This window comes from Sorex fumeus, unplaced genomic scaffold, assembly GCF_029834395.1.
Source record: "Sorex fumeus unplaced genomic scaffold, SorFum_2.1 ptg000003l, whole genome shotgun sequence".
Lineage (NCBI taxonomy): Eukaryota > Metazoa > Chordata > Mammalia > Eulipotyphla > Soricidae > Sorex > Sorex fumeus.
In genome coordinates, this window is record NW_026606060.1 from 7,249,752 (window position 1) to 7,274,584 (window position 24,833).

A 24,833-nucleotide genomic window follows, 5' to 3' on the forward strand; every position below is an offset into this window, starting at 1 on the left:
TCAGATCAGAGAAGGGTGTGAAAACCAGCCTCTAAAACCAGTCCGTATTTAAAAGGCATCATGGTTGATGTGGTCCATTGGGTTTGACCCTGCCTACCTGGGGGTGGAGGGGGTCAGTGGATTTCCAAGTATTTCAAGGGAGCAGTATCTTCTTTCTCTCTGTCACTTCTTAACCAAAGCCATCAGTCAGACAGTAAGACATCTAAACACACTAGTGTGAGTCTCTTCACCCCCCCTTATGCCAAAAACAGTAACAAGAAGTTTCTTGATTAAGGCCTGAGTCCTATCTTACAGCTTCAAGTTCTTTCTACCTCTTGTTTCTAATATATACTCTCCATCCTCACCCGCCCTCCACACCCCTCACCTGCCCCAACCCCTCATAACAAGAAAAGCAGTTATTGCCCTAAAATAGCACACACCTAAGGGCTAGAGAGCTGGTACAGGAAGTAAGGCCCTTTCGGTGCTTGCAGCCGTGGCCGCTGCAATACTGTTCAAATCCCCTGAACCACAGAGGATCCCCTAGGAACCAAGCAAGGAATAGCCTCTGAGCACTGCCTGGTGTGGCCAAAAAGCAGAAAATTAAAAAGCACATGTGATAACATCATTTTTCTGAGAAACTCAATTGGTTATTTAAATCTGTGTATCTGTGGTGTTTCTATAAAGAAGCTTTTGCAATCAGGTGAGGTATTTAGGTTTGTAAACTAGGCTAGATGGAGAATAAATGAAAAATTTTGAGAAGTGATATATAGACCTATGAACTCTATATCATTGTACGTATGAAAAATGGTTATCTCTAACATTTTTCAATTCACTTATCCAAAAACTGTTTCATGCCTACCATGTGGCAGGAACCATTGGAGGTACTTCTGATGCCAGCGAACATATAGATCTTGGACTTGTGTAACTCACAGTCAAGTTAGGAGAGAGAATATACAAAAAATATGCAGGTCATAGGTGAGTCAGAGAGCCACTTGAAATCAACTGGTCAGGAACTGAGTAGGTAGTTTAGAGCAGAGCACTTGCCTTGTACATGTGAGGCCCAAGCTTAGATTCCTGATAACACACACACACACACACACACACACACACAACACACACACACACACACGACTAGTCAGAGGAAAGTAATCCTTTGAGAAGGTGATATTTGAGTTAAACACATATCTCAAATTCAGAGAATATCCCAGCAAAAGTAAAAGAATGAACAAAGTCACTCGAATAAAAAGGTTTTTTTTTTTTTTTTTTTTTTAGGAAACATACCAATGATTCCCAAGAGGAAAGCAGTCTAGAAGGGGTGGGGAGGGAAGACAGACACCTCATATAAAGAGCTGAGTACAGCATTCCACTCCTGGTACTGTACCTCAAGGGCCCTGAAGCGCAATGCAAAAAAGACATCTAGATTCATGTTCATTTTGGCACTGTTCATAAGATTCAAAATCTGGAAATAACTCAAATATCCAAGAACAGATGACTGAAAAAAGAAACTATGGTGCACAAATACAATGGAATACTTGGCCATAAAGTGAGATAAAGTCACATAATCTGCTGTTTCATGAAGGGTTTATGAATGGAGAGCAACACGTTGAGTAAAATCAGGCAGAGGGAGAGGAAATAGACTCTGAATGATCTATATCATATGTGGGGTATAATGAAACTTCACAGAGTAATATCAAATGCCCAATGGCAAAAGAAAGGAAAAGCAGGAGAACTGGTCTTCAGTAGGAAAGTTACCACTGAGACAGGAATAGGGGTAGATAAGTTAGGGACGGGAATATTTGGACAATGGGGGAGGGGCAAAGTGCCTGCCTCAGAGGCAAGCTGGGGGAGGGGAAAATGGGGAACATTCGTGTAAGGTAGTGGGTACTATTGATGGGATTTGTGTTAAAACGTTGTGTGCCTGAATCTTAACCATAAATATGTGTAACTTAGCAATTCACGATGATACAAAAAATATACTTTAAAAAAAACTCAGTGGTCCTTGTTAGGTGTTTGCAATTGACTCTAAGATTGGAAGCTGTTAAATGACTTTGAGTGAGGAAGAGACATTTAATAGTTTATACTTTAAACAGGACACTGTGACTTCTGAATGAAGCAGGCACTGTAAAAGTCAGGGTGGAGTTAGGCATAAATGTAAACAGGGGGGAAAGGTATAATGATGTGGTATTGGTTCTGAGTTCTTGGTGACTTGCCTAGTAGGTGTGCGAAGATCTGCAGAGAAATAGTTCTGTTTTATAGGTCAAATTAGGACCTATTTGTAGGTCACATTGCTTGTCAATGGGTTGACTGGATACAAGGAGGAGTGGCAGGAAGGAATCAAGGATGGGTATGCCATTTGATGAGACAACTAAGAAAGGAATAGATCTGGGACAAAATGTTCAGCCTTAGATATGTTAAGTGTGAGGGGCTGGTCAATCCCGTGTAGCTGAGACAAGGACTGAGGGAAGCCCGGAGAGGAGAGGTCCTCTCTGTAGATTTCCATCTGTGAGTCATGGTGTGTAGGTGACATAACAGTCATGGTGCTGGCAGGATCACCCAGGGAGAGAGTGGAACTTGATCAGATAAGCACGTGGAGGACAGCCATGGAACACTCTGGCATTCACCTACAGAGAGAACAAGGGCCGAGGAGCTTGGAGAGTAATGCCTGCTTGTTGTAGACAGAGACGTGTGTCCAGATGGGGCATGTGGCCAAAGGTGAGATATCCGAGCAATGGAAATGGCAATGTGAGGACCGAGAACACAGGATCTGGAAATACCACAGTGACAATGACCAAGGTGGTTTAGGGTTCAAGCCTGGCTGGAGTACAGTGAAAAAAGGGTGAGACTGCAGTTGGCAGGAATGCATTGTTTGGCTGAGATTCCCATCATGAATGTTTTTGTTTTATGCTTGTATGTTCATAAAATTCCGACAATAAATATTTATAACCCGTGTAACAACAACAGTTCTACATATGTTGCTGATTGCACTCCACATTTATTGGAGGAATAACTCCTTATTAAAACACTTTCTTTCATCAAAGAAAGACCATCTACAAAGCACTGCTTGCTGAGGACACTATTATATATGTTGCCCTTGGGGGTTTCTATTATATATATTAAATACCTATTTGGAGTCATACATATGGGTCATATATGTATATTTGGATATATATGTATTTATGGCAAATATATGTATATATACATGTATATTTAGCAAATACACACATATGTATGTGTGTATATATATATTTATATTTGGAATCTGGTGCCAGGCATTTAGCTATGGCTGATGCTATCACTATTCTCAGCCTATGTACACTACCCCCACCCCACAACTGGCATCAGCCTCAAAGTAGTTTTTTCAGGCTTCTATCTCCCCAGCCTCTTACAGACCAGGACTGGAAATTAAGGAACTGAACTCGGTCTCTAAGTCAGACAGACATGTTTCTTTCTTCATCTGCCACTAATGAGCTGTTTGACCTTGGGCAATTCTCTGTGGCTCTGTGCCTCCGACCCTTAGGTGTAAAACGAGACCAGTAAGCTTCCACGTTTTCAAAATCAGTTTCGTGGTGCCTGGCGTTAAAGTTAACAGCAGCTGCGGTGGATCAATTGGCTTCAGTGCCAGGCAGTCTGGGATGAGACAAGAAGAGGCGAGAACTCAGATGCTCCAGAGAACCGATCCTCCAGCAGGGGCCCCTCCTATGACCCCGAGATGTCCCAGACAGTGTCTCTCTCCCTGCACAGGGCGTGTGTCATTCCGGTGACCCGTCTTTCCTGTCGCCCCACGCTCCGGGTCTATGATCACGCGCCCCCCACCCAAAGCGGAGCCTGACGCCTCAGTGGCTCATGCGCCTTTCCGCCCAAGCCTCTTGCCACGGATCTCACGTCCCATCCCAGGAGACGGCTCCGCCCCCCGCCCGCGGCGCGCCCCTCCGGCCCGTCTGCTCGGCCGCGCCCGCGGGCCTTGCGCTGTGATTGGCTGCGCCGCGACGGCAGGCGGCCCGCGGGCGCACACACCCTCCCGGCACAGCCAATGGGCGCGCGCGCGTCACCGACCGGGCGGCCCACGAGCAGACAGCCCCTCAATAAGCCACATTGTTGCACCAAACTCCTGCACTGGAGTCCCGGGCCGCTGCAATCGCCGCCGTGTCACCGAGCCCAGAAGATCTGCGCGCGGGAGCATCGCGTTCGTGAGCTGGACAGGTCCGGGCGCCCCAGTGGGACCCGGGGGCTATCCTTTGCAAGTTGGGGCTTAGCGACCCCGAGAGACTGAAAGTGAGTGCTTTGAAGGGGAGGCAACCCGGCAAATCGCCCAGAGTTATTCTTTGGCGCCTTCTAGCAGTCGTGACTCCGAAAACCGGTTTGCAGAGACCCTCGAGTTGTGCGCGCCATCTCCGTTAGCCTCCGTTTTGTTCCGCCCCAAATCAGCGCTCCGGGCCGAGCCTCCCAACGCCGGCGGTCCGACTGCGCTTCCCTCTCCTCCCGAGAGCCTTCCAGCCTTGCTTTCCCCGTCCTGCCGTCGGTCCTCCCCACAGGATGATCGCCTCGCATCTGCTCGCCTACTTCTTCACGGAGCTCAACCATGACCAAGTGCAGAAGGTAAGTGAACCTGGGCGGCGGCAGCTGATTCCCAAAGCGGCGTGGACCCCGGCCTCTCCCCCGGGTCCGGCGCGCTGGACTCCGCTCGGGGTCCCGCTTCCTCCCCTTTCGGGCCGAAGACGCGGCGGGTCGGGACTGCCGGGAAGCACGGGGCGCCGGGAGCCACGTCCGCTAGGCACCGACAGGCGAGCGCGCGGGAGAGGCGCCCGCGCTCTCCCCTCGGGCCACCCAGCGCGCGCTCCTGGGTCCTTTTCCTTTTTTCTCCTCTCTTGCCCCTGGAGGGGCGGGTCGCCCGGCACGTAGTCGGAGATTGCAGCCCACGTGGGAGGAGCCCCCCTTCTGCAGCCCTGAGTTCCGGAGAAAGCACGTGGGGGAGAGTCCCGGCCGCGGGAGGAGTTGCCAGTACCGTGCGGGGCCGCCGCCGCAGCCTCTTGTGTTCGGGGCGCACGTGGTTCCCCCCCGGGGTTCGGCGGGGCCTCGCGGGGCCGGGCTGGGGGAGAGGAGCACCCGGGAAATCGCTGGGAAGGTGACAGATGCACCCCGCGCGCCGCGCGCTCTCTCCGGAACTGAGGCTCCCGGAACTGAAGCGCGGCGAGGGGGGGGATCCCCGGCCCCCCGCCCCTTCCACGGGTTTCGGATCTGCCTCCGGGCCAGTCCGTCTGGAGTGCTCCAAGTGGGGGGGGGCACCATGGTGCTCCTAAAAGTTCCTGGGCCAGGACCAGCCACCCCCCACCCTCCCAGCCCCCACCCCCGCTCCGCCGCGGCCACGACCCCCACCAGCTCCTTTCTGCTACACCTGGAGGCTTTGATCACTCGGAAGATGATCTTTTCCAGCCCGGACCTCCAACCTGCGGGTAACCACCCCTCGCTCTGAAGCCCCTCTACCCCTCTCTTTTTCTTGGGGACGAGTCATTTACATAAGAAAGAGCCGCTGGTGCTGCCCCGGGCCGAGCTCGCTGGGCCTCTGGGTTTGCTTTGGGGGTGGGGCTGGCTGGACCCGGGCGCGCGCTCTCTGGGGAGAGTTGAGTTTCCGAACAGATTTCAAATGCGTCTTCTTGTCTCGATGGCACTTGCGAACAGGGACTTGAAAAGAGGCTGGGACGCGAGTGGGAGGTGGCGTCCGGAGCTGGGAGACAATGACGAGCCTTGCCCAATTACATACTTGAAATTGTTCTGTCCTAGTGGGAACACGTTTTTAGAAAAGTGTTTTTGACATTCGCTTTTGTTGGGAACGACTCGACTGTCCTCCGCGTCCGGGGATCTTGAGGGCAAATGAGAGGATAATGGGTTACCATCTGGCTGTTTCGAGAGTCGTGGCCCCTGAACCCCTAAATAAAGCATGACCACTGGGTAGGAAGCGGAGGGTGGGGTGGTTTGGTTGGGTTACACTTGTTTAACGAAACGGCTTATACTCTAGAATCTTTTCTGAGACGTGGTTTAGCTCCTCTCTTGACTTAGGTTTTTTTTTGAAAATGTGTGTGAGCGTGCAGGATCTTGGCAACTTTTTTGAACTCCTGAGCCCCAAATCTGAATTAACTCTTAGGGAAGAGTGTCATCGCTTGGCAAGTCTTAAAATGCAAGCCAGAGGGTCATTAATTCTGGGGAGGTCTTCACAGTTGGGCAATTTCCCCCGCAGGGCATTTGACTTCTTTTACCGGTTCTCCCCTCTTCACTCCCCCCCCCCCGCCCCCCCCCCTCCGGAGGTGAACTTTGGGGCTATACCTCTGGCTTGTACTGGGAATGGGTGGGTGCGGGGGTGAGTGGTGATGGTGGTGGGGGGTGTCAATCTCTTTGGTCCCTGAGTGAGAAAAGAATTTGCCAGGGTGTCTGGAAAACGGTTCTAATCTGTTTTGTGGTTTATTAACCGCAGCATGCTGAGCAAGTTGCTTTGTCCCTTTCTGCTGTTGATGTCGTTTTTGTCATATGGTGGGCAACTGGGTCCTTATCTTGGGTGGAGCAGTTTGCTTCTGCAAGCCTGATGTTCCACTTCGTGGAGGTGTGTGGGCACCGCAAGGTGAAATATGTTATACATCCTTCCCGTGAAGCGTCTTGGGTGTATTACTCTAAATCACCAATGGGGGCAGCGTTGAGATAGCCCTTTCCTTCAACTCACCAGGTGGTGTTGGGAACTGGGACTTTAGCCTCTCAGTTTAAGTGGGCAAAACCGAGTCTCACTGCAGTTAGACAGAAAGTAAAAAGAGACTGAGAAAGGAGGATATTTTGGAAGCATCTTTTCAAGTTTCAGCTTGAAGGAAGCACAGTGAGAGGATAAAAACTTGAGTGTAATTATGGGAATCCTTCAGAGTGATATTGATTTTGAACTCTTCTTGAAAGTTTCCTGTGAATTTTTTAACAGGTTCTACGAGAGGGAAATGTAGATTCCTGGGCCCAGAACTAGTCCCACTAGAATCATTTGTTTTCCAATGGGCAAGCCCTATAATATGTGCCATTAGAATGAGATTAAGGGTCATTTTCTCACTTTGGCTTATCTTCACTTTGACACTCAAGAGCCCAGCATATAGCACAGAGTATCTTCTCTGGTAGCTTGAGCTATTTGCACGTTAGTCACTGACATTCACAACAGCCCCACGAAGTGGATGCAATTATTATCTCCCTGCCTATTTTATACTGAAGAGAAACTGAGGCACGAACCAACTTGCCCATCACTAGTTTTTCTCTAAGAGCTGGGAGTTGAAGACATGTAGTTAGGTCCAGAACTAAACGCATTAACTCACACTCATCGACCTCTGGGAATATTCATACACTCTGTTCTGGCCGAGTCTGCACTCACTCTGGATGCCTGAGTGGAATTGATGGTTTTCAAAAGGCTGTTACCAGGAGAAGGTCAGTCCTACCTGTTCACCTTGGTAGCCAGTTACTGGCTGCCATTCTTCAGTCAAAATGAAGAACACAAGTTGAAGGCTGGGACCTTATGGAGAAAAAAGCTGAACCAGTGTTACTGGATGGGAATAAGGGTTAGGGCTGTGAGTCCTTGAATGAGTGGACCTTAGAGGGAAAGGCAGTAAACTATTCCTTCACCAAAGCTTCACCTGAAGCTGATCCTAAGGGGAGACCAGAGACAGAGGGAGGGCATTTCCTGCCTCTGGGTTACTTCCTGTCTGTGGAGAGATAGAGGATTCTTCTTACTAGTTGAAGGATAGAGGATTTTGGACTCTTAGGAATAACAATCAATGAAGGGTACAGGCCTTGCATTTCTTATCGATCAATTTGATTTAACATGCATGAATTGTTGTCACTTTGATTTAAGTTCTGTAGTAGAGAAAACCTATTTGGGCATCTTGCAGTATGAATGAAGGAGGCTGTCAACTGAACAGAAGGAGGAGGGGACAATCTTGGAAGCAGAAAGATTCTTCAGAGCTCCCTAGAACTGAGGCAGACAGGAGTTCATTTATTTATTTTTCTGAGACCCTGTTGTGGACACAAGGCCTCTGGGAACCATGTGGGAAATGGAAACAAATACACCTTCCAATTGTCTGATGAAACAGAACTCCAGGAAAAGATATTTTCCAGTAGTAACTAAAGGTGGTGTTTAGTCTCTCTGGGATGGAGCAATCAAGACAGAGTACTTTACCTGGGGTGGGGAGTAAGGGACCTCAGGGGAAGCTTGGTATGCTCTGATTTGTCATTCATTAATCTCCAGATAGAAATTAAAGTACTGGGAGTTGGAGGCTGGAGCAATAGCACAGCGGGTAGGGCGTTTGCCTTGCATGCAGCCAACATGGCCAACACAGGTTCGATTCCCAGCATCCCATGTGGTCCCCCAAGCACCGCCAGGAGTGATTCCTGAGTGCATGAGCCAGGAGTAACCCCTGAGCATCGCCGGGTGTGACCCAAAAAAGCAAAAAAAAAAAAAAAGTACTGGGAGTACACTGCTGATTAGAGATTATATGCGATTCTTTTGATTTGGACTGGGTTAACTGTCATTGCCAGGTATGATTTGTCCCTCCTGTCATAAGCCTGTCTTTTTCCTACCCAGGAGACAGCTACTCTAGGAGGAATACTTCACTTCTGTTTCAGAAAGCCTTTTTTTTTTTCTTATTACCTGAATTAACTAAAATTCCCTCTGAGGCTCCTCAGCTAAAGCCAACTTTTTTTTTTTTAACACTACTTTTCAAATTTGGACTTTTCCGACATCCTGAGGAGTTACAGGCAGTGAGGGGCCCTTTTCTAGAGGGAATCAAAGCCACAAAATCACAGTAGTTTTCTCAAAATCTGGCAGCTTAGGGACATCTGATGTATTTACTAAGGGACCCAGAAAACTGGCTATCTTTGTTCAGATACTTCCAGTTTAAAAGACTACTATTGATAAGGAGTTCCTCATTATCATTGTTGAGTTTTTGAAGTCAGCAAATTTGGTTTATTTTCCAACACTGTGTTGTCTGTCTTTGTCTTCTGGCTCAGTGGGTATGGGTGTGGGTAGCACTGTAGCACTGTCCTCCTGTTGTTCATTGATTTGCTCGAGCGGGCTCAGTAACATTGTGAGACTTGTTGTTACTGTGTTTGGCATATTGAATACGTCATGGGTAGCTTGCCAGGCTTTGCCGTGAGGGTGAGATACTCTCGGTGGCTTGCTGGGCTCTCTGAGAGGAGCGGAGGAATTGAACTCGGGTCGGCCTGGTCCGCGCCCTACCCGCTGTGCTATTGCTCCAGTCCATGGGTGTGGGTGGTGAAGCAAATCTTATCTATGGCTTCCTATTAATATCATACTCCCTGAATCACAGGGCATGCAGCTTTGCCTGGAGTAGTTTCTTCTTACTTTTTTCCATACCCCTGTGGTCTGGGGATGATTGACTTAAGATGATCGACCTCACACATGCATGGCAAATACTCTACCACTGCACCACATCCCTGGCCCCACCAACTGTCTTCTGCTTGTTTTCCCACACCTTGGTTCCTGCTCACCACCTTCTTTTCCCCAAGTCACCTTAGTTCTGTTATCAATGTCTACCAGTTTATTATTTTTTTCCCCATTCCTTGTCTATTAATCAACTTAAAAATTTTATACTGGGAGAAGTAAACCAATGCTTGTTTTTTGCATTCTTACTGTTTATTTTTGCTGTACCTGGGATTGAGCCCAGAGCTTTACACAAGCAAGATAAGTGCTCTACCATTGTGCAAGTTGGGCCTTAACTTGCTTTGTTTTGCATGATTCCCTCAAACTCCTTCTATTTTGATGGGAATGGAAAATTTTAATTTTTTAAAATAGTTTTTGAGCCACCATAGTGGTGCTCAGGGCTTACTCCTGACTCTGTGCTCATGGATCACTCCTGGTGGGACTTGGGGACCATATGTGGTGCCGGGGATCAAACCCGTTGACCCCATGTAAGGCGAGTGCCTTACCCACTGCACATTGGTCCAGCCTATTACTTCATTCAAAAAAAATAGAGAATAATATTCTATATTATGAGTTAAGCACATCTAATTTATTTAATCATCTATTGAGTGCTTTGGTTGCCTCTATTTTAGCTTCTGTAAATAATACTGCAATGAACATTGCATTTTGTGTTAATTCACACAGCTATGTTGACTATTATGTTTGATAACACAATTGTGTTGGATTTGTTTTTGTGTAATTCCCCCACCCCAATTCTGTGCCATCCCTTTGTTGTCTCTGCTGTGATGCCCTGAGCTTGGTTGAGGTACACAGGGGGGTCTCTGTATCACACTTTGTTCTGGTACATTGGGAGTTGCATGTTATGCTGCTGGATGATGGCAGAGCTGGGGGTTGTACTGGGTGATGTGGGGTCTTGCCAACAGTTAATGTCTGAGCTTCATTCATTCAAGGTGGTACTCTGCTATTGAGCTAAATCCCTGGGACCTAAAGCTACTACTATTTTATACTTGGCTACATACCCAACGTGGTATTTCTGGATTATATGGTAGCTCTATCTTAAGTTTCTTGGGAAATTTTATGGTGTTTCCCAAAATGTTGGCAAGGATGCACATCCCCACCAATAATGTACGGAGGGTTCCTTTTTCTCCATTTCTTCTTAAACACTGGTTGTTATTGTTGTTTTTGATATGTCATTTTCTTTTAAAAAATTACACTTACTATTATGTAATAATTGGTGGGGTGTGTGTTTGGGCTACAACCAGCTGTTCTCAGATCTTTCTCCCAGCTCTGTGCTCGGGAATCACTTCTGGTCGGGCTTAGGAGACCAATGTGGTGTCAGGTGCTGAAGTCCAGCAAGTCACTTGCAAGGCAAGTATTATGTCTTTGGACATTGTATATGTCATTTTCACAGGTGTCAAGTGGTATGGCTTTGTGGAAATTCGCGTGTTCCTGATAATCAACTAGGACAGGTGTTTTTCCATCGGTCATTTGTTTCCCTATTTAGAAAAATGCCTATTTAAATCTTTTGCCCTTTTAATTGGATAGCCCATTGAACTATTTTCCCAGTCTTTGTTCCTGGTTTTATTTATTTTAAATTGTATTTCAAAATTTTTTTAGTTTTTGGGCCACACCCAGCAGTGCTCAGAGGTTACTTCTCACTCTGCACTCAGGAATTATTCCTAGTGATTATTTGGGACCATATGGGGTGCTGGGGATTGAACCTGGGTTGGCCACATGCAAGGCAAGCACCCTGCCTACTGTGCTAACATTCTGGCTCCCTTGTTTGAAAGAAAAAGTTTTTTTTTTTTACACCCAGCAATGCTCAGGGGTTACTCCTGGCTCTGCACTCAGGAATTACTCCCGGTGGGGCTTGGGGGGACCATATGGGATGCCGGGGATTGAACCTGGGTCGGCCGCATGCAAGGAAAATGCTCTCCTTGCTATACTATTGCTTCGGCCCCCAAGAAAAAGTTTTTATCATTGCATATATTAACCACAGTTTCATGGAGCATGGCCTTTGCTCTGCTGAGATGTCCCTTCTATTCCATCTTGTTGAGAGAGTATAAATGGGTGTCTCTGAAGAGGACTAGGTCACGGGACAGTCATGATGGGAAGTGGCCTTTTACAAAAGATGAATTTCCGGTGAGCGCAGACTACAGCAGTCAGCAGATGCCCACAAGTCCTGGCTCAGGGCCCGCTTCCCCAAGGGCAGGAGCCAGTTGCTGCTTCTCTGTCCTCTACCAGAAAAATGTAGACAATGTAAGTGCTCCCGGAGCCAGCAGACTCAAGTCTGCCCAGTTGTCCCCTGTCTCACCCTGTTGCTGGGGTTTCCATGGGGGCCAGGCATGCGCGCGGCCTCTGAATAAAGCAGACATGTGAGCTGGCGGAACATGAGCTCAGGGGCTGAGGAGAGGAGCTGGTGACACACTCAGACAGTCCAGCGGGTGCTGAGAGAGGCTTTGTGTGATGAGACTCAGCGCCAGCTTCCTGGGGCTGAATCCTGGCATGCCACTTCATCAACTCCGGGAACTCAGGGCCAGTTAACTTAACCTCTCAGTTTCTCCCTCTTGTAAAATCTGAGTGTTGAGGTCACACCTTCATAGCGTGTCATAAGGCTTCAAGGATGAACTAAGATGCTGTTGGAGTGGGGCTGGACTCTGTGGTGTATGCCAATGCTTTCCGTGGTAAATATTAGGACATAAAGCCTTAGATGCCCTCTCCTTGGGGGGTGGGGCTGCAGGGAGCAGAAGGAGTGCCATATTTTTTTTTCTCGAGGCCTTTTTAGGACCCATTTACTTTTACTCTCTGAGGTTAGATACGAAGGGCAGAACATTCCTAAATTTGAGGAACTGACCTCATCTGCCCCTCCAATTTCTAAAACTCTCTTCCCCCGAGTATTGAGAGACCCTTCTTCATATTCCTCCTGAACTTACTTTCTTTCTTTCTTTCTTTCTTTCTTTCTTTCTTTCTTTCTGCTTTTTTTGGGTCACACCTGGCTATGCACAGGGGTTATTCCTGACTCTGTACTCAGGAATTACTCCTTGCGGTGCTTGGGGAACCATATGGGATGCTGGGAATCGAACTAGGGTCGGCCACATGCAAGGCAAACACCCTATCCGCTATGCTATCGCTCCAGTCCCCCAAACTTGCTTTCTTCCAGGCCTGCTGGGGAGGGAGCATGCCCACCTTTCTCATTGGTTGACATATCCTCCTGGGGAGATCATGAGGGACACAGCTGCTCTGGATGGTCACAGCATTATTCCAGTCCCTGGTCATTGCCAACAGCCTTGTCGTCGCCCCTCAGCACCTCTTTTCCAGAGCAACTTCTGCCAGTGTTGACTGACCAGAAAGCTCTCTCGTCCTCACTCCAGCCCATACTCCAGCCCACTGGGGAAGCTGAAGATATGCCCTGTGCTTCCCAGTTAGAATCAGGTCCTGGTGGGTTTCAGACCTACCCACCCCTGGTGTTGTCCTGAATAGAACCATCAATTCCACAACCCCTTGGGTGCATTAAGAAGGGCGTCTTCTCTTTCTGGTGCTGGTGAGATAGTCCAGGAAGTAGGGTGGGTCTGCCTTGCATGTGGCTGACCCCACTTCAGTGCTCAGCACCACATATGGAGCCCCAAGCACTGCTAGGAATGATCCCTGAGCACAGAGCCAGGAGTAGCCCTGGAGCATTGCCAGGTGTGACTCCCAAACCCTACCAACCCCCCTCAAAAGGAGGAGTGTCTCCCAGCCATCTTGGTCTCAGCATCTCAGGGTCTCTTTGCTCCTCACAGACAGACTCTGATCTTTCGAGTCTGACGCAGGGGTGAATGTTCAGGGTTCTGAACAAAGCCCAAGAGATCTGTGTGAAATCTACACTCAACCCCCTATCTTCTGTGTCTTGCTTTTGTCTGAGGAAACCAAGGTAGCAGGCGTGTTCAGGTGGGAACATCAGTTTCCGGGAAGTGTGTCTGTCTTTTAGGGGGAAGCTTTTTGCACTCTGACCTCTGGGTCTCTAAGCATTCTCCTGGCATTCCTGCCCTGGAGGGATCTTGGTCCAGAGGTTTTGGAGTTAACTGAGAGTCTTCAGGACTGGGAGACCTGGAGCCCTTCCTGCCTCTCCTCTCTCTCCACCCTGCCACATCCTGGATGCCTGGAGGTGGAAAGTATTCCTAAAGATCTGGTTCTTGCAGGACTGGAGAGGTAGTACAAGGATTAAAGCACTTGCTTTGTATGTAGCCAATCCTGCTTTGACCCTGACACTGCATAGGGCCCTCTGAGTGCCACCCGCGGTGATCCCTAAGCAAAGAGCCAGGAGTGAGCCCTGAGCACTTGTTGGGTGCCTCTACCCACCAAAAATAAAGAAAGGCCTTGTTCTTGGGAAGAGCGTGAGTTCAATGGACCAGATGCATGCTCGGCATCCTGGAGGCTGTGGTTTAATCTCTGTGGCCACATGGCTGCAGGCTGGGGGTGCCCCTGAGCACTGAGCGAGAAGTAGCCCCAAGCATCATAAATGTGGTACCCAAGCAAAACAAAACAACAGGGGGCCTGATTCTTCACCTCTTCTGTCTGGCAATCACCCTATCGTTATGATAAATGAAGGAAGTACAAGTCAGATAAGTCTCCTGATGATTTGAATAAGGGTTAAATGAAAGTGTTTGAAGCAGTTACCTTTTCCCATTTGATAGTTTTCTTCTTGCTTGCTTCCTGCTTTTTCCCAAAATTTCCTGGCTCTGGACTGGAGGTATCGCTTGGCAGCAGAACACTTGCCCTCGTCTATCGGAAGCTCTGGGTTCGATTCCCGGAAAATCCAAACAACAAGTACAAACCACGTTGCTTTGTCTTGTCTCAATCCCTCCTCTGAAGACGTCCACTGTGCTTCATTGGTTCCTGTGCCCCCTCAGCCTCCAGAGGCCTTGAAATGACAAGCACATGAATATTAGGTGCCAGCTGTGTCTGCACTGTCCCTAACTCACACCCCTCTCAAACAGCCTCTGGGAGACCTTAGGTTACTGACGTTAGATTACAGATTTGTCACATGAAGAGTCTTAGCCCTGGAGACATGGGGTGCTGGGCACAGTGACCAGGTAGATGGACAGGAAGTATGGCTGCTGCCAGGACCCCATGCCAGGTCCCAGGCCTGAGGGACAATATCAGTGCCAGCATCTGTGCAGGCTGGAGTAGCTTGCTCTCCACCCAAGTTGCTCTCTGCCCTTTTCTTTGGCAGTCCCAGAACACCTTGTACTAGCCATGGCACATACTTCTTTCTGTTTGGTTGCGTATTTGTCTTTTCATTTCTTGGGCCAGATCTGGTAGTGCTTGGGGACCCCTGTGGTGCTAGGAACGGAATCTGGGGCTCCACCAGTGTGGTGCTAGGGATGGAATCTGGGGCTCCACCAGTGTGGTGCTAGGGATGGAATCTGGGGCTCCCTTTGAGCTATCTCCCCTGCCCCAAACCATGTTTTTTTGAGCACCTACTATATCTTAGCTGAGCTAGCTGCTGACATCATAACTATGAAACTGGGAAACTGTGTAGTCTGTGCTGGTGGTCTTCTGGGAGCAGTGGAATAAGAGGGTTGCCTTCACTAGCCCTGGAAGCTGAGAAAGGCATCTGAGAAGAAGCTGGCTGTGCTGATCCCTCAAAGACCAGTGGGACTGTGTTAGGCCAGAGGGGGACATTCTAGGCTGGAGGTCAACATCCAATGTTTCTAAGCTCTTTCAGATCAGTATGCCTCAGAATTGCATCAACATATGCGGTTTAAGTGATTGCAAATATGTATTTTTATTTATTTACTTTTTTATGGGGGGGGGGCTGCACCCAGCACGGGGGTGGGGCACATGCTATCCTAACCCAGTGCTTGGGCTGCTCCTGGAGATGCCCAGGGGACCACATGTCAAGCCTGCGTGCAACCCGTTGAGCTATCTCTCTGGCCTGAGTATTTTCGCTTCCGTGAAAGGGATTTCTTGCTTTGCGACCTGCACTTTTGGTTTGTAATTATTTATTAACCTATTTGCCTCCTGCCCTGGAGCCCGAGCGCTTTGCGAGCAGAGACTGGCATGGCCCCTGTCCCGGCGCCCCGATGTTTGGCCCGGGCGCACTCCATTTGGAGCCGAATTCGTATCTGTGGGTCCCTGGCCCGGGCCGGGGTCATGCTTGCCTCTGGGATTCACTATTCCCTGGATGGTCGCCCCCCACCCTCCCAGCCCATCCCCTCGACCCCCGCCAGGTGTTGCTGCCTGCCTGGGTCTCTCTGGCTGTAACTCGATGCAGAGCAGAGAAAGAACTGGAAGAACAGGAAACCCCGTGACTCAGGGCGGCGCAACAGGATCCTGGAGGAGGGGTCTGAGCGCATGTACCCTGCCCCTGGCCTGTGTGCGCCTGCGCCGCGGGTTCCTTTGCTGAAATCCCCCGACCCGACAGGTCGCCTGGCCTGGGTCCCGCTGGGGGCAACGTGGAAGCAGAGATGGTTTTTTTTGGCCGACTGTGTTTCAGTGGGCAGGGAACAAAAAGCTGCCGTCTCCACCTCCCCAACTCATTTCTCTGTCTGTCTGTCTATCTGTCTCCTCTCTCGTTTGCCGCCCCCCCCCCCCCCCCCCCCCCGCCCATCAGAAACATCTGTCCTTGGGTCCTTGGCTTGGCAACGTTTCAAGATAAACTTGCTGCTCTCTGCACATCCTTGGCCCTCCCGGGAGGAGTGTGCAAGGGCATTGTTATTAATGAGGTCACACGCAGCAGCAGCTTTCCCTGGACCGGCACACCTGGGCCCCAGGTTAGAGCACGGCCCTGGCTGGTCACCGGATGTTGTGGGTCCTGCACAGGACTTGACCTGGGGGAAGTGGGCCGCTGCTCTAAGCCTTGATTTCCTTCTCAGACGTTTTGCGGTGAAACAGGAATAATGCAAACTCCCGTGAAGTTCACTGGAAACTAAGTTGCAAGGATGTGTCAGCAGAGAGTCAGTGCAAGGCTTTGTGTGGTTGTGCTCGGATTACTGTGGGTTTGTCCTCCTTTGACCCTGGTCTCTGTGATCCCACTGACCATGTGCCATGTCATGTCATGAGTAGACTAGGGCCAAGTTAGTGTCTTGGGTTTGCTTCTTCCCATGTTTAAAACTATTGCAGTCTAATAAGCCAAGGGAATGGAATCCATCAAGTAAATCACCACCTCAATCAGAGGCTGGAGCGATGGCACAGCCAGTAGGGTGTTTGCCTTGCACTTGTCCGACCCGGGTTCGATTTCCAGCATCCCATATGGTTCCCCAAGCACCGCCAGGAGTAATTCCTGAGTGCAAAGCCAGGAATAAGCCCTGTGCATTGCCGGGTATGACCCAAAACACAAAAAGAAAAAAATCAATAACATCATTCTCAGCACCAGCGTTAACCCCAACTTAGGACAACCACTAACCTCCCTCTTAGCCGGGGAAGCTGGAAGCTGACTTTACGGTAGATCCCTTTTGTATGTTTGGCCATTTTCACTAGTGTTTAGTGAGATTCATCTGTGTGTGCTGTGGCCCGAGGCGAGAGAGGGTGTATTCTTATTGCTGCCACAGTGTCCCTGCCCTCACCCCCTCCCCCAACTCAGTTTTGACTGAATGTGGCTGAATGAAAGCAGATAAGATTAATCCAAGGCCTTTGCTTCGAGAACATGCAGTTCTTCCTTAATTTCTTTCAAGGAGGTTAGATTGGAGACTTGCCCCAATTTATAGGTGACCTGGTTGTATTTTCAGGACAAGAACACAAATGTTAGAGAACCTGATATTTAGTCTACTGGTCTAGATGCGAGGATCTAGAAGTTAGGACTCGCATTCATCCAGCCGCTCCTGGAGAGGGGCTTCAAGCTTTGACATCAGAAATCAGTGAAGGTTGGATAAAGGGAGCCCTGACTGTGCTTTAGGGATCACTGGTCTGATGCTTCTGGACCAGTGAAGTCACGCTTACTGGAAGTGGCCACTCTCTTTCATCCTGCTATGAGGAGGGTGTGTTCTTCGAAGTGACTGAGCATTTGCTCAATCACGTATTCTTTATTTCGTTTGCTCATCAGAAGGATTAGCAAAGGTGGTTCAGCTTTCAATAAAAGGATTTTTAGAATGATAGTCATAGACTAGGCATGGATGATTACCAAAAAACTTAACCTTGTTTAGTAATTCTTCCTGGGAAGCTGGAAAAATTTAGAGCCAATATGCAATATTTAATAATACAGAGAACTAGCACAGTGGGTAGGGCATTTGCCTTGCACGTGGCTGACATGGCCGACCAGGGTTCTATTCCTCCGCCCCTCTTGGAGAGCCCGGCAAGTTACCGAGAGCATCCTGCCTGCAGGTCAAAGCCTGGCAAGCTATCCGTGACGTATTCGATATGCCAAACACAGAAACAACGTCTCCAATGGAGAGTTACTGGGCCTGCTTGAGCAAAATCGATGAACAACGGGAGGACAGTGCTACAGTGCTACAGAGAACTACAAGATACAAAACATTTTCACAGTGAGAAAAGATGCAAAACAGACAAAGAAAAGAAGGAAAAGAGAATCAAAGAGGCATGGATGGAATCTGACAATTTATACAAGAAAGATAAAATGAATAATGAAAAAAATGACATAATAGAAAATAGATAAGATATTGTAAATCCTTGGGGCCGAAGAGTTAATACAGCAGGTTGCAGGTTGCCTTGTATGCAGCCATGCAAGGTCCAATCCCTGGAATTCCATATGGACCTTTCAGTACTTGTGGGAGTGAAAGTATGGATGGTTCCTTGCAGTTGAGCACAGAGGTGAGTTTCCTAAGAGTTATGGCCCAAAGGCCAGTCCCATTTGAACCTGTTTAGTAACTTGGGCATGTGGCAGGAAAGCAGAGCGAGTCTGGGTGGCCAGACCATTAAACCCTACAGAGAATTGACTGACCCATGAACAGCACAGCAATTGTACATGGGAGGATCATGGTTCTGTTCCTTCCTTCATGGGATCTCTTGATTAAAAGTGGTAGAATTAAATCACACTATATGAGAGCTTTGCAGTAGGGAGCAAATTGAATGTAGCAAGATAAGTAGCTCTCTGCTTCTAGGATTCAAAACCTCTCCCTTCCGGTCTTGGTCTTGGTCTTGTGTACTGCCACCTTTATTTATTTATTTATTTACTTATTTTCGAGGGGGGGCGTGGGGTCGAGTGGGTGGGGTCCCCCTGACTGTGCTCAGGGCTTACTCCTGGATCAATGCCCAGGACTTACTCCTGGCTATTTGCTCAGAGATCACTCCTGATGGTGTTCGGGAGAACCATACGTGGATTCAGGAATCGAGCCCAGTTTGGCCATGTACAAGCAAGCAAGCACGCACCTTACTCGCTGTACTCTCTTCAACCTAATTCCAGTTTCTGTTTGTTTTTGTTTTCTGGGTCACATGAGGGGGTATATTACTGACTCTGCGCTCGGGGTCACTCCTGGTGTTGGCTCTGGGGACTGTTGCCTGTGATTGAACTGGGGTCAATTATGTGCAAGGCAATGCTTAATCCCCCTCAGATTGTTGCCCATTCTGAACCTTTTCACAGGCTCCTCCTTTTGTCTTCAGGTCACATGTACCCACTGACATGTGTATTGAATATGAACAGTGAATCCTCTCTGAACATCCTTGATAGGGCCTTAGAAATGGTGACTAAGTAAAACATGACATGGCTTTAAGTAAAAAATAAAGTCTTAGAATAATGTCATTTTATTCAGTGCTGATTGGAAATTGTTTTTCCTTCCTTCCTTCCTTCCTTCCTCCCGTCCTTCCTCCCTCCCTCCCTTCCTCCCTCCCTCCCTCTTTCCCTCCCTCCCTTCTCTTAATAAGCACATTCACATTTTTGCACCACAATCCATTTCTAGAATTAATTTCTCTCTTTTTGGGGGGGGGATGGGGCACATCCAGCAATACACAGATATTACTGCTTGTTCTGTGGTCAGGGATCACTCACTCCTGACAGGCTTGGGGAACATATAGGATGCAGGGGATTGAAACTGGGTTGGACACATGCAAGGCAAATGTCCCACCTGCTGTACTATCTCTCTGCCTCCCCCCACCCCATATAGAATTGATTTCTTTACAACTCTAAATTCTTTTCTTTCCTTCATTTTTTTTCCCGCCCAGCAATGCTCAGGGCTTAATCCTGACTCAGTGCTTAGGTATCACCCTGGAAATGCTGGGGAACCATAGGGGATGCTTGAGTCTGCCTCATGCAAGACAAGTAGCCTACCCTCTGTACTATCTCTCCAGCTCCCTCTTTTAAAATTATTTTCCAGTGTACTGTGGTGCTTTGAATATAATTAACTTTCAGTAAAGGTGTAAAATGGGAGCGGCTGGGTTTCCCACTGTTGGTCAGAGATTCAGGGGTTGAATGATAGGAATTTATCTTTACGCATGAAGGCTATGTGCTAGAAAATGATTTGGTGAACATTTACTGGATCCTGTGTTGTTTATTTTCTGTTTATTTATTTATTTATTTTGGATATCACTAGTTTGTTATAAAAGAGACATGGAAATTATTTACATGGTGAAAGATTTCAGAACTTCAGTGGAATGAGCAGCTTCATGGGATGCCATTTCAATAGTGGTATTTCAATCTACTTTCCAAGAATATCACCGTCTCTAAACAAGAAATAATCCTTGTCATCTAGAACCATTTTGGTGCCTCTGTATTTTGGCAGAAGTATTCTATTTCCAACTTTTACACTAACTGGTTGAATCTCTCCACCCTTCCCTTTCGAGCCCGATCCAATAGCAACCACTATGGCTTGCAACACCTTTCCTTGAGATTTCTCAGGAAATATAATGCCTCCTTTGGTTACAGTTTCAGCTCCACTCCTCTCAACTAATATACGGTCAAAAAGCAGAAGAAATTTTGTAAATGCTTGTCCTGCCATGACACCGATGACTGCCGCACTCCCGAGCTCTTTTTCTGTTTATTTAGTTGCTGGATTTTAAGGTTTCTATTACGTTTTTTCTTTGAAACCTCTTTAGAATTTGAGTACTTGGGCCAGGGAGAACTCTCAGAGGCTCATGTGACTGCTTTGCCTACAGGAATCCTAAATTCCAGCCCCCATGGTTCTCCGAGCACCAAGCTGTTAGTAACCCCTGAGTACTACTGTGTGTAAACCCCATCTTTGACCTCCTCCACACCCCAGATGATTTTGTAGTGCTTTCATACAACAAACTGAGTCGAAATATTACTGTCTTGGGGCCAGAGAACTAGCTGAAAGGGCTGAGTGCATGTTCTGCATGCATGAGACCCAGGTTTGATTTCTGTAGCTCTGTGACTGCGTTGAGGGGCCTCAAAGCACAGAGCCAGAAACAGCCCCTGAGCATTGCTAGCTGTGGCCCCAAGCACCAGAAGCATCACCGTCCTCTAGATACATGTAGTTTTTTAAAAAAAATTTTTATTTTATAAAGTAGTTAACAATATTTCATTACATTTACTATTCAGACACCAACCCCACCACCATTACACCTTCCCACAACCATATTTTGGGTGTTTCCATCCCGAACCCCAATCCTTGCCCCAAAGCAGAATCGAAGGAAAATATTTCCCTCTAAGGTTGGTTGCCTACTACATAGAATCCCATCAAATGTAGTGCAGTACTCTTGGAGTATGGGTAGGGTAGATACACGTAGTTTTTATCGGGAATATTTCCCACTGGGATGAAATAGTGTGGCCTCAGGATCTAAGCAGTGACAATCGCTGGTCCAGTGGAACTGCCTGCAGCTCAGCTGGGACTTCTGGACTGGCAGCAGGAAGGTCATTTACTAGAGTTTTGGTTTGTTCAGTTTTGGGGCCACACCTGGTGATGCTCAGGGCTTTCTCCTGGCTCTGCACTCAGGAATTACTCCTGGTAGTGCTTGGGGGACCATATGGGATGCCAGGGATCGAACCCAGATGGTGGGGTGCAAGGCAAGCCCCCTACCTGCTGTCCTATTGCTCCGACACCAGGTCATATATTGTTTTATATGACCTAATCTCAACAGACCCCGGCTGGGACTGCTGCTTGGCCTCAGTTTCTCTAAGCTCCCTTTCCGCCCCAGCCTGGCCTTTCGGGTTTCCTCAGCCCTGGCTCTCTGCGCCCGTCCTGTCCCGGCACACTCTGAATGAGCCCAGGTGAAGGCGCCCTGGTACCCTCCCTGTTCCTTGCACTGATGCTCTGACAGGATTTCTCTTACTTTGAGTACTAGAGGGAGTACTTGAGTACTGGAGGGAAAAGTGGATTCTGAAGGAAATAGTCTATCCAGAGGGGGTTCATTTCTCTTGAGCTTTTCCTGTCTCTACCACACTTCTGTGCAGGAAGCAGACAGGCCAGACTGGTGTTTTATGGGAAGAGAGAAACGACCAAATTTCCCAACCAGGAAGTCCTAATCTCCAGATTGCTAAATAGGTGGCCCGAGACTGCTCTGTCTTTGTCTTTAGCATTCACCCTGCCTCCACACAGGGAGCTGACTTCCCCATCAGTCTAGGCTTTCCTCCTGCCAGGCCTCAGTTTTTCCGGTCTGGAGAGTCTCTCCCTCCCCCTCTTACTACCTGACAGACGTTTAAATTATCCCCATGTGATATAGGTCCCATGCAGCCATAGATGAGAAGGAAACAATTTGGGAAAAGCCTCTATTTTATTAACCCCAGGGTCACTAAATAGTGCTAAGAAATTTCCTTTTGACTGAGAGATAATATTCTATACTAAAGTGCATACCTTGGGGCTGGAGCGATAGCACAGCGGGTAGGGCTTGTATGCGGCTGACCTGGGTTTGAATACCAGCATCTCATATGGTCACCAAGTACCACCAGGAGTGATTCCTGAGTGCATGGGCCAGGAGAAACCCCTGTGCATTGCCGGGTGTGACCCAGAAAACAAAAAACAAACAAACAACAAAAAAAGTGCATAACTTGCATGCAACTGGCCCTGGTTTGGTTGGTCCCTGGCACCTCATGGTCTCCGAGCACTGCTTGGGCAGTAGGTATTGCCAGCATGGCAGGCTCCAAGCAAAACTGTATCCTTAGGCCCTTGCATTTTGCTACTGGCCAAGTTGGTTAAGAATCACTAAAGCATCTGCTCGGGAGGGCCTCCCAAATGTCTGTGGGCATGGGAGAGATCACTCCGTGGGCCAGGCAGTGGTACCACTTACGGCCCCAAAAACATTGTCAGGGGTGTTGTCTGGGTGAGAGGCTGGGAAGAGCTCCTGAGTGCCACTAGGTGCAATAAGAAAAATGAAAAGGAAAGGAAAAGAGAAAAGGGAAAGAAAGAAATGCCTTTGATCTTCTGAGGGTGCCAGGGTAAAAAAGAGGAGAGGGAAAATAAAGGGATAGTGATTAGAGCTTTATGTTTGTCACTGCCTTTGTGCCAGTGCCTTTGTGTAGGGGCTCTCAGCCCACTTTTTAGGGAGAAGCTGAAGTTCAGACAGGACGCTTCATGTCACACATTTGTACACAGGCTAGAGTCAGGACTTGAACCTGATTTTCCTGATGCCATAGCCTCTATTTCACGCCCACCAGCAAGGAATGCCTCTTCTTTGATAGTTTCGAAAAATCTGCATTTCTTTTCAATGAATACACAGATTGTCTTGCCAACTCCTAGAATCTGGCATCAACAGGATTGCCTACGCTTTAGCTGCTCACTGACTTCTAAGGCCCCAGGCAGGAGAGTAGTAAAAATGATCTGAAGTAGTATGTATGACAGGAACACAGCTCTCCAGGATCACATCCTTGCCTCCTTGTAGATATCAAACTATTCAAGAATGAACAGACTACTGGATAAAGAAACTATGGTATATCTACACAATGGAATATTAAACAGCTGTTAGGGAAATGACATCACGAAATTTGCTTATAAATGGATGGACATGAGAATATCATGCTGAATGAAATGAGTCAGGAGAGGGAAAGACATAGAATGATTGCACTTATTTGTGGTATATAAAATAAACATAGTATGAGACTAATAGCCAAGGGCAGCAGAAACATGGTTCAGGAGGATTGGTCCGTGGTTGGAAGCTTGCCTCAGCTACTGGGGGAGAAGGCAGTTGGAATAGAGAAAGAACCACTATGGCAGTCATAGCTGAAGATGGTAACTCTGGATAAGAACTGGGTGCTGGGGCTGGAGCAATAGCACAGCGGTTAGGCATTTACCTCGCACGCGGCCAACCTGGGTTTGATTCCAAGCATCCTGTATGGTTGGTCCTCTGAGCACCGCCAGGGGTAATTCCTGAGTGCATGAGCCAGGAGTAACCCCTGTGCATCGCTGGGTGTGACCCAGAAAGTAGGTAAAGGAAGAACAAACACAATAACCTCTCAGTATCTGTATTGTAAACTGTAATGCCCAAAAGGTGGTGGTGGGGGGGGGGACAGAAAGTGGGGGAGGGGGGAAAGGAAGGGAAAGGGAGAGAGGGAGAGGGAGAGAAAGAGAGAGTATCTGCTATAGAGGTAGCTGGGGGGAGCAAGGAGGAAACTGGGATTATGGGTGGTGGGAAATGTACACTGGTGGGAGGATGGGTGTTGGAGCATTGTCTGCCTGAAAGCTGATCATGAACAATTTTGCAAATGTGACTCAATTAAAAAAAAAAGACTCTTAAGAATTCTTCTCCCTTTCCCCCCACCCCACACCCCCTACCCCCGGCCACGTGCAAACCTCAGCTATTACTTCTGGCTCTGCACTCAGGAATTATTCCTAGTGGTACTCAGGGAGCCATATGGGATGCTGGGAACTGAACCTGGGTTGACTGTGTGCAAGTCGAACATCCCACCTGTTGTACTATTTCTCTGGCCCCAAGAATGACTCTTCTTTCATTATTTAGTTTTGGTGTTTGTTTTCTTGATACTAGGGATCAAACTCAGAGCCTCACACATGCCAGGCAAGCACTTGGCCTCTGTGCTGTGTGTCTAGTCCCTCTTAATGTTTTTAAGAAGCTACTCTTGCAATTTTGATATCAGTTAAGTTTGGAATATCAATTAAGTTTAATTCTTCCCAAAGTGGCCGAATGAAGACTCACAATCACGATCACAATCATCCTGTTGTTTGTCAGTTGCTGCGAGCAGGCCCCAGTAACATCTCCTTCATCCTAGCCCTTAGATTTATTTATTTGTTTATTTATTTATGGTTTTTGGGTCACACCTAGTAATGCACAGGGGTTACTCCTGGCTCATGCATTCAGGAATTACTCCTGGCAGTACTCAGGGGACCATATGGGATGCTGGGAATCGAACCTGGATTAGTTGTGTGCAAGGCAAACACCCTACCCACTGTACCATCGCTCCAGCCCCTAGCCCTTAGATTTTAAAAAGCCATATTCAAAGCTCTTTCAGGGTTAGGAGAATGAGACCCATCATTGTTACTGGTATTTGGCATATTGGGTACGCCACAGGGAGTTTGCCAGACTCTCTCGTGTGGGCAGGTAACATTTGGTAGTCTGCCAGGTTGTC

At 48.1% G+C, this 24,833-nt stretch overlaps 1 protein-coding gene across 1 annotated transcript in view; it reads left to right on the top strand.

Annotated features, from left to right (window-relative positions):
* Positions 1-4,083: 4,083 nt before the first annotated feature.
* The window catches only part of HK2 (hexokinase 2), a 74,909-nt gene continuing 54,159 nt past the window's right edge, over positions 4,084-24,833 (top strand). The window contains exon 1 of the mRNA XM_056114778.1: positions 4,084-4,575. Within this exon, the coding sequence (XP_055970753.1) occupies positions 4,513-4,575 (63 nt within the window). The 5' untranslated portion in view covers positions 4,084-4,512. The remainder of the gene's footprint in view (positions 4,576-24,833) is intronic.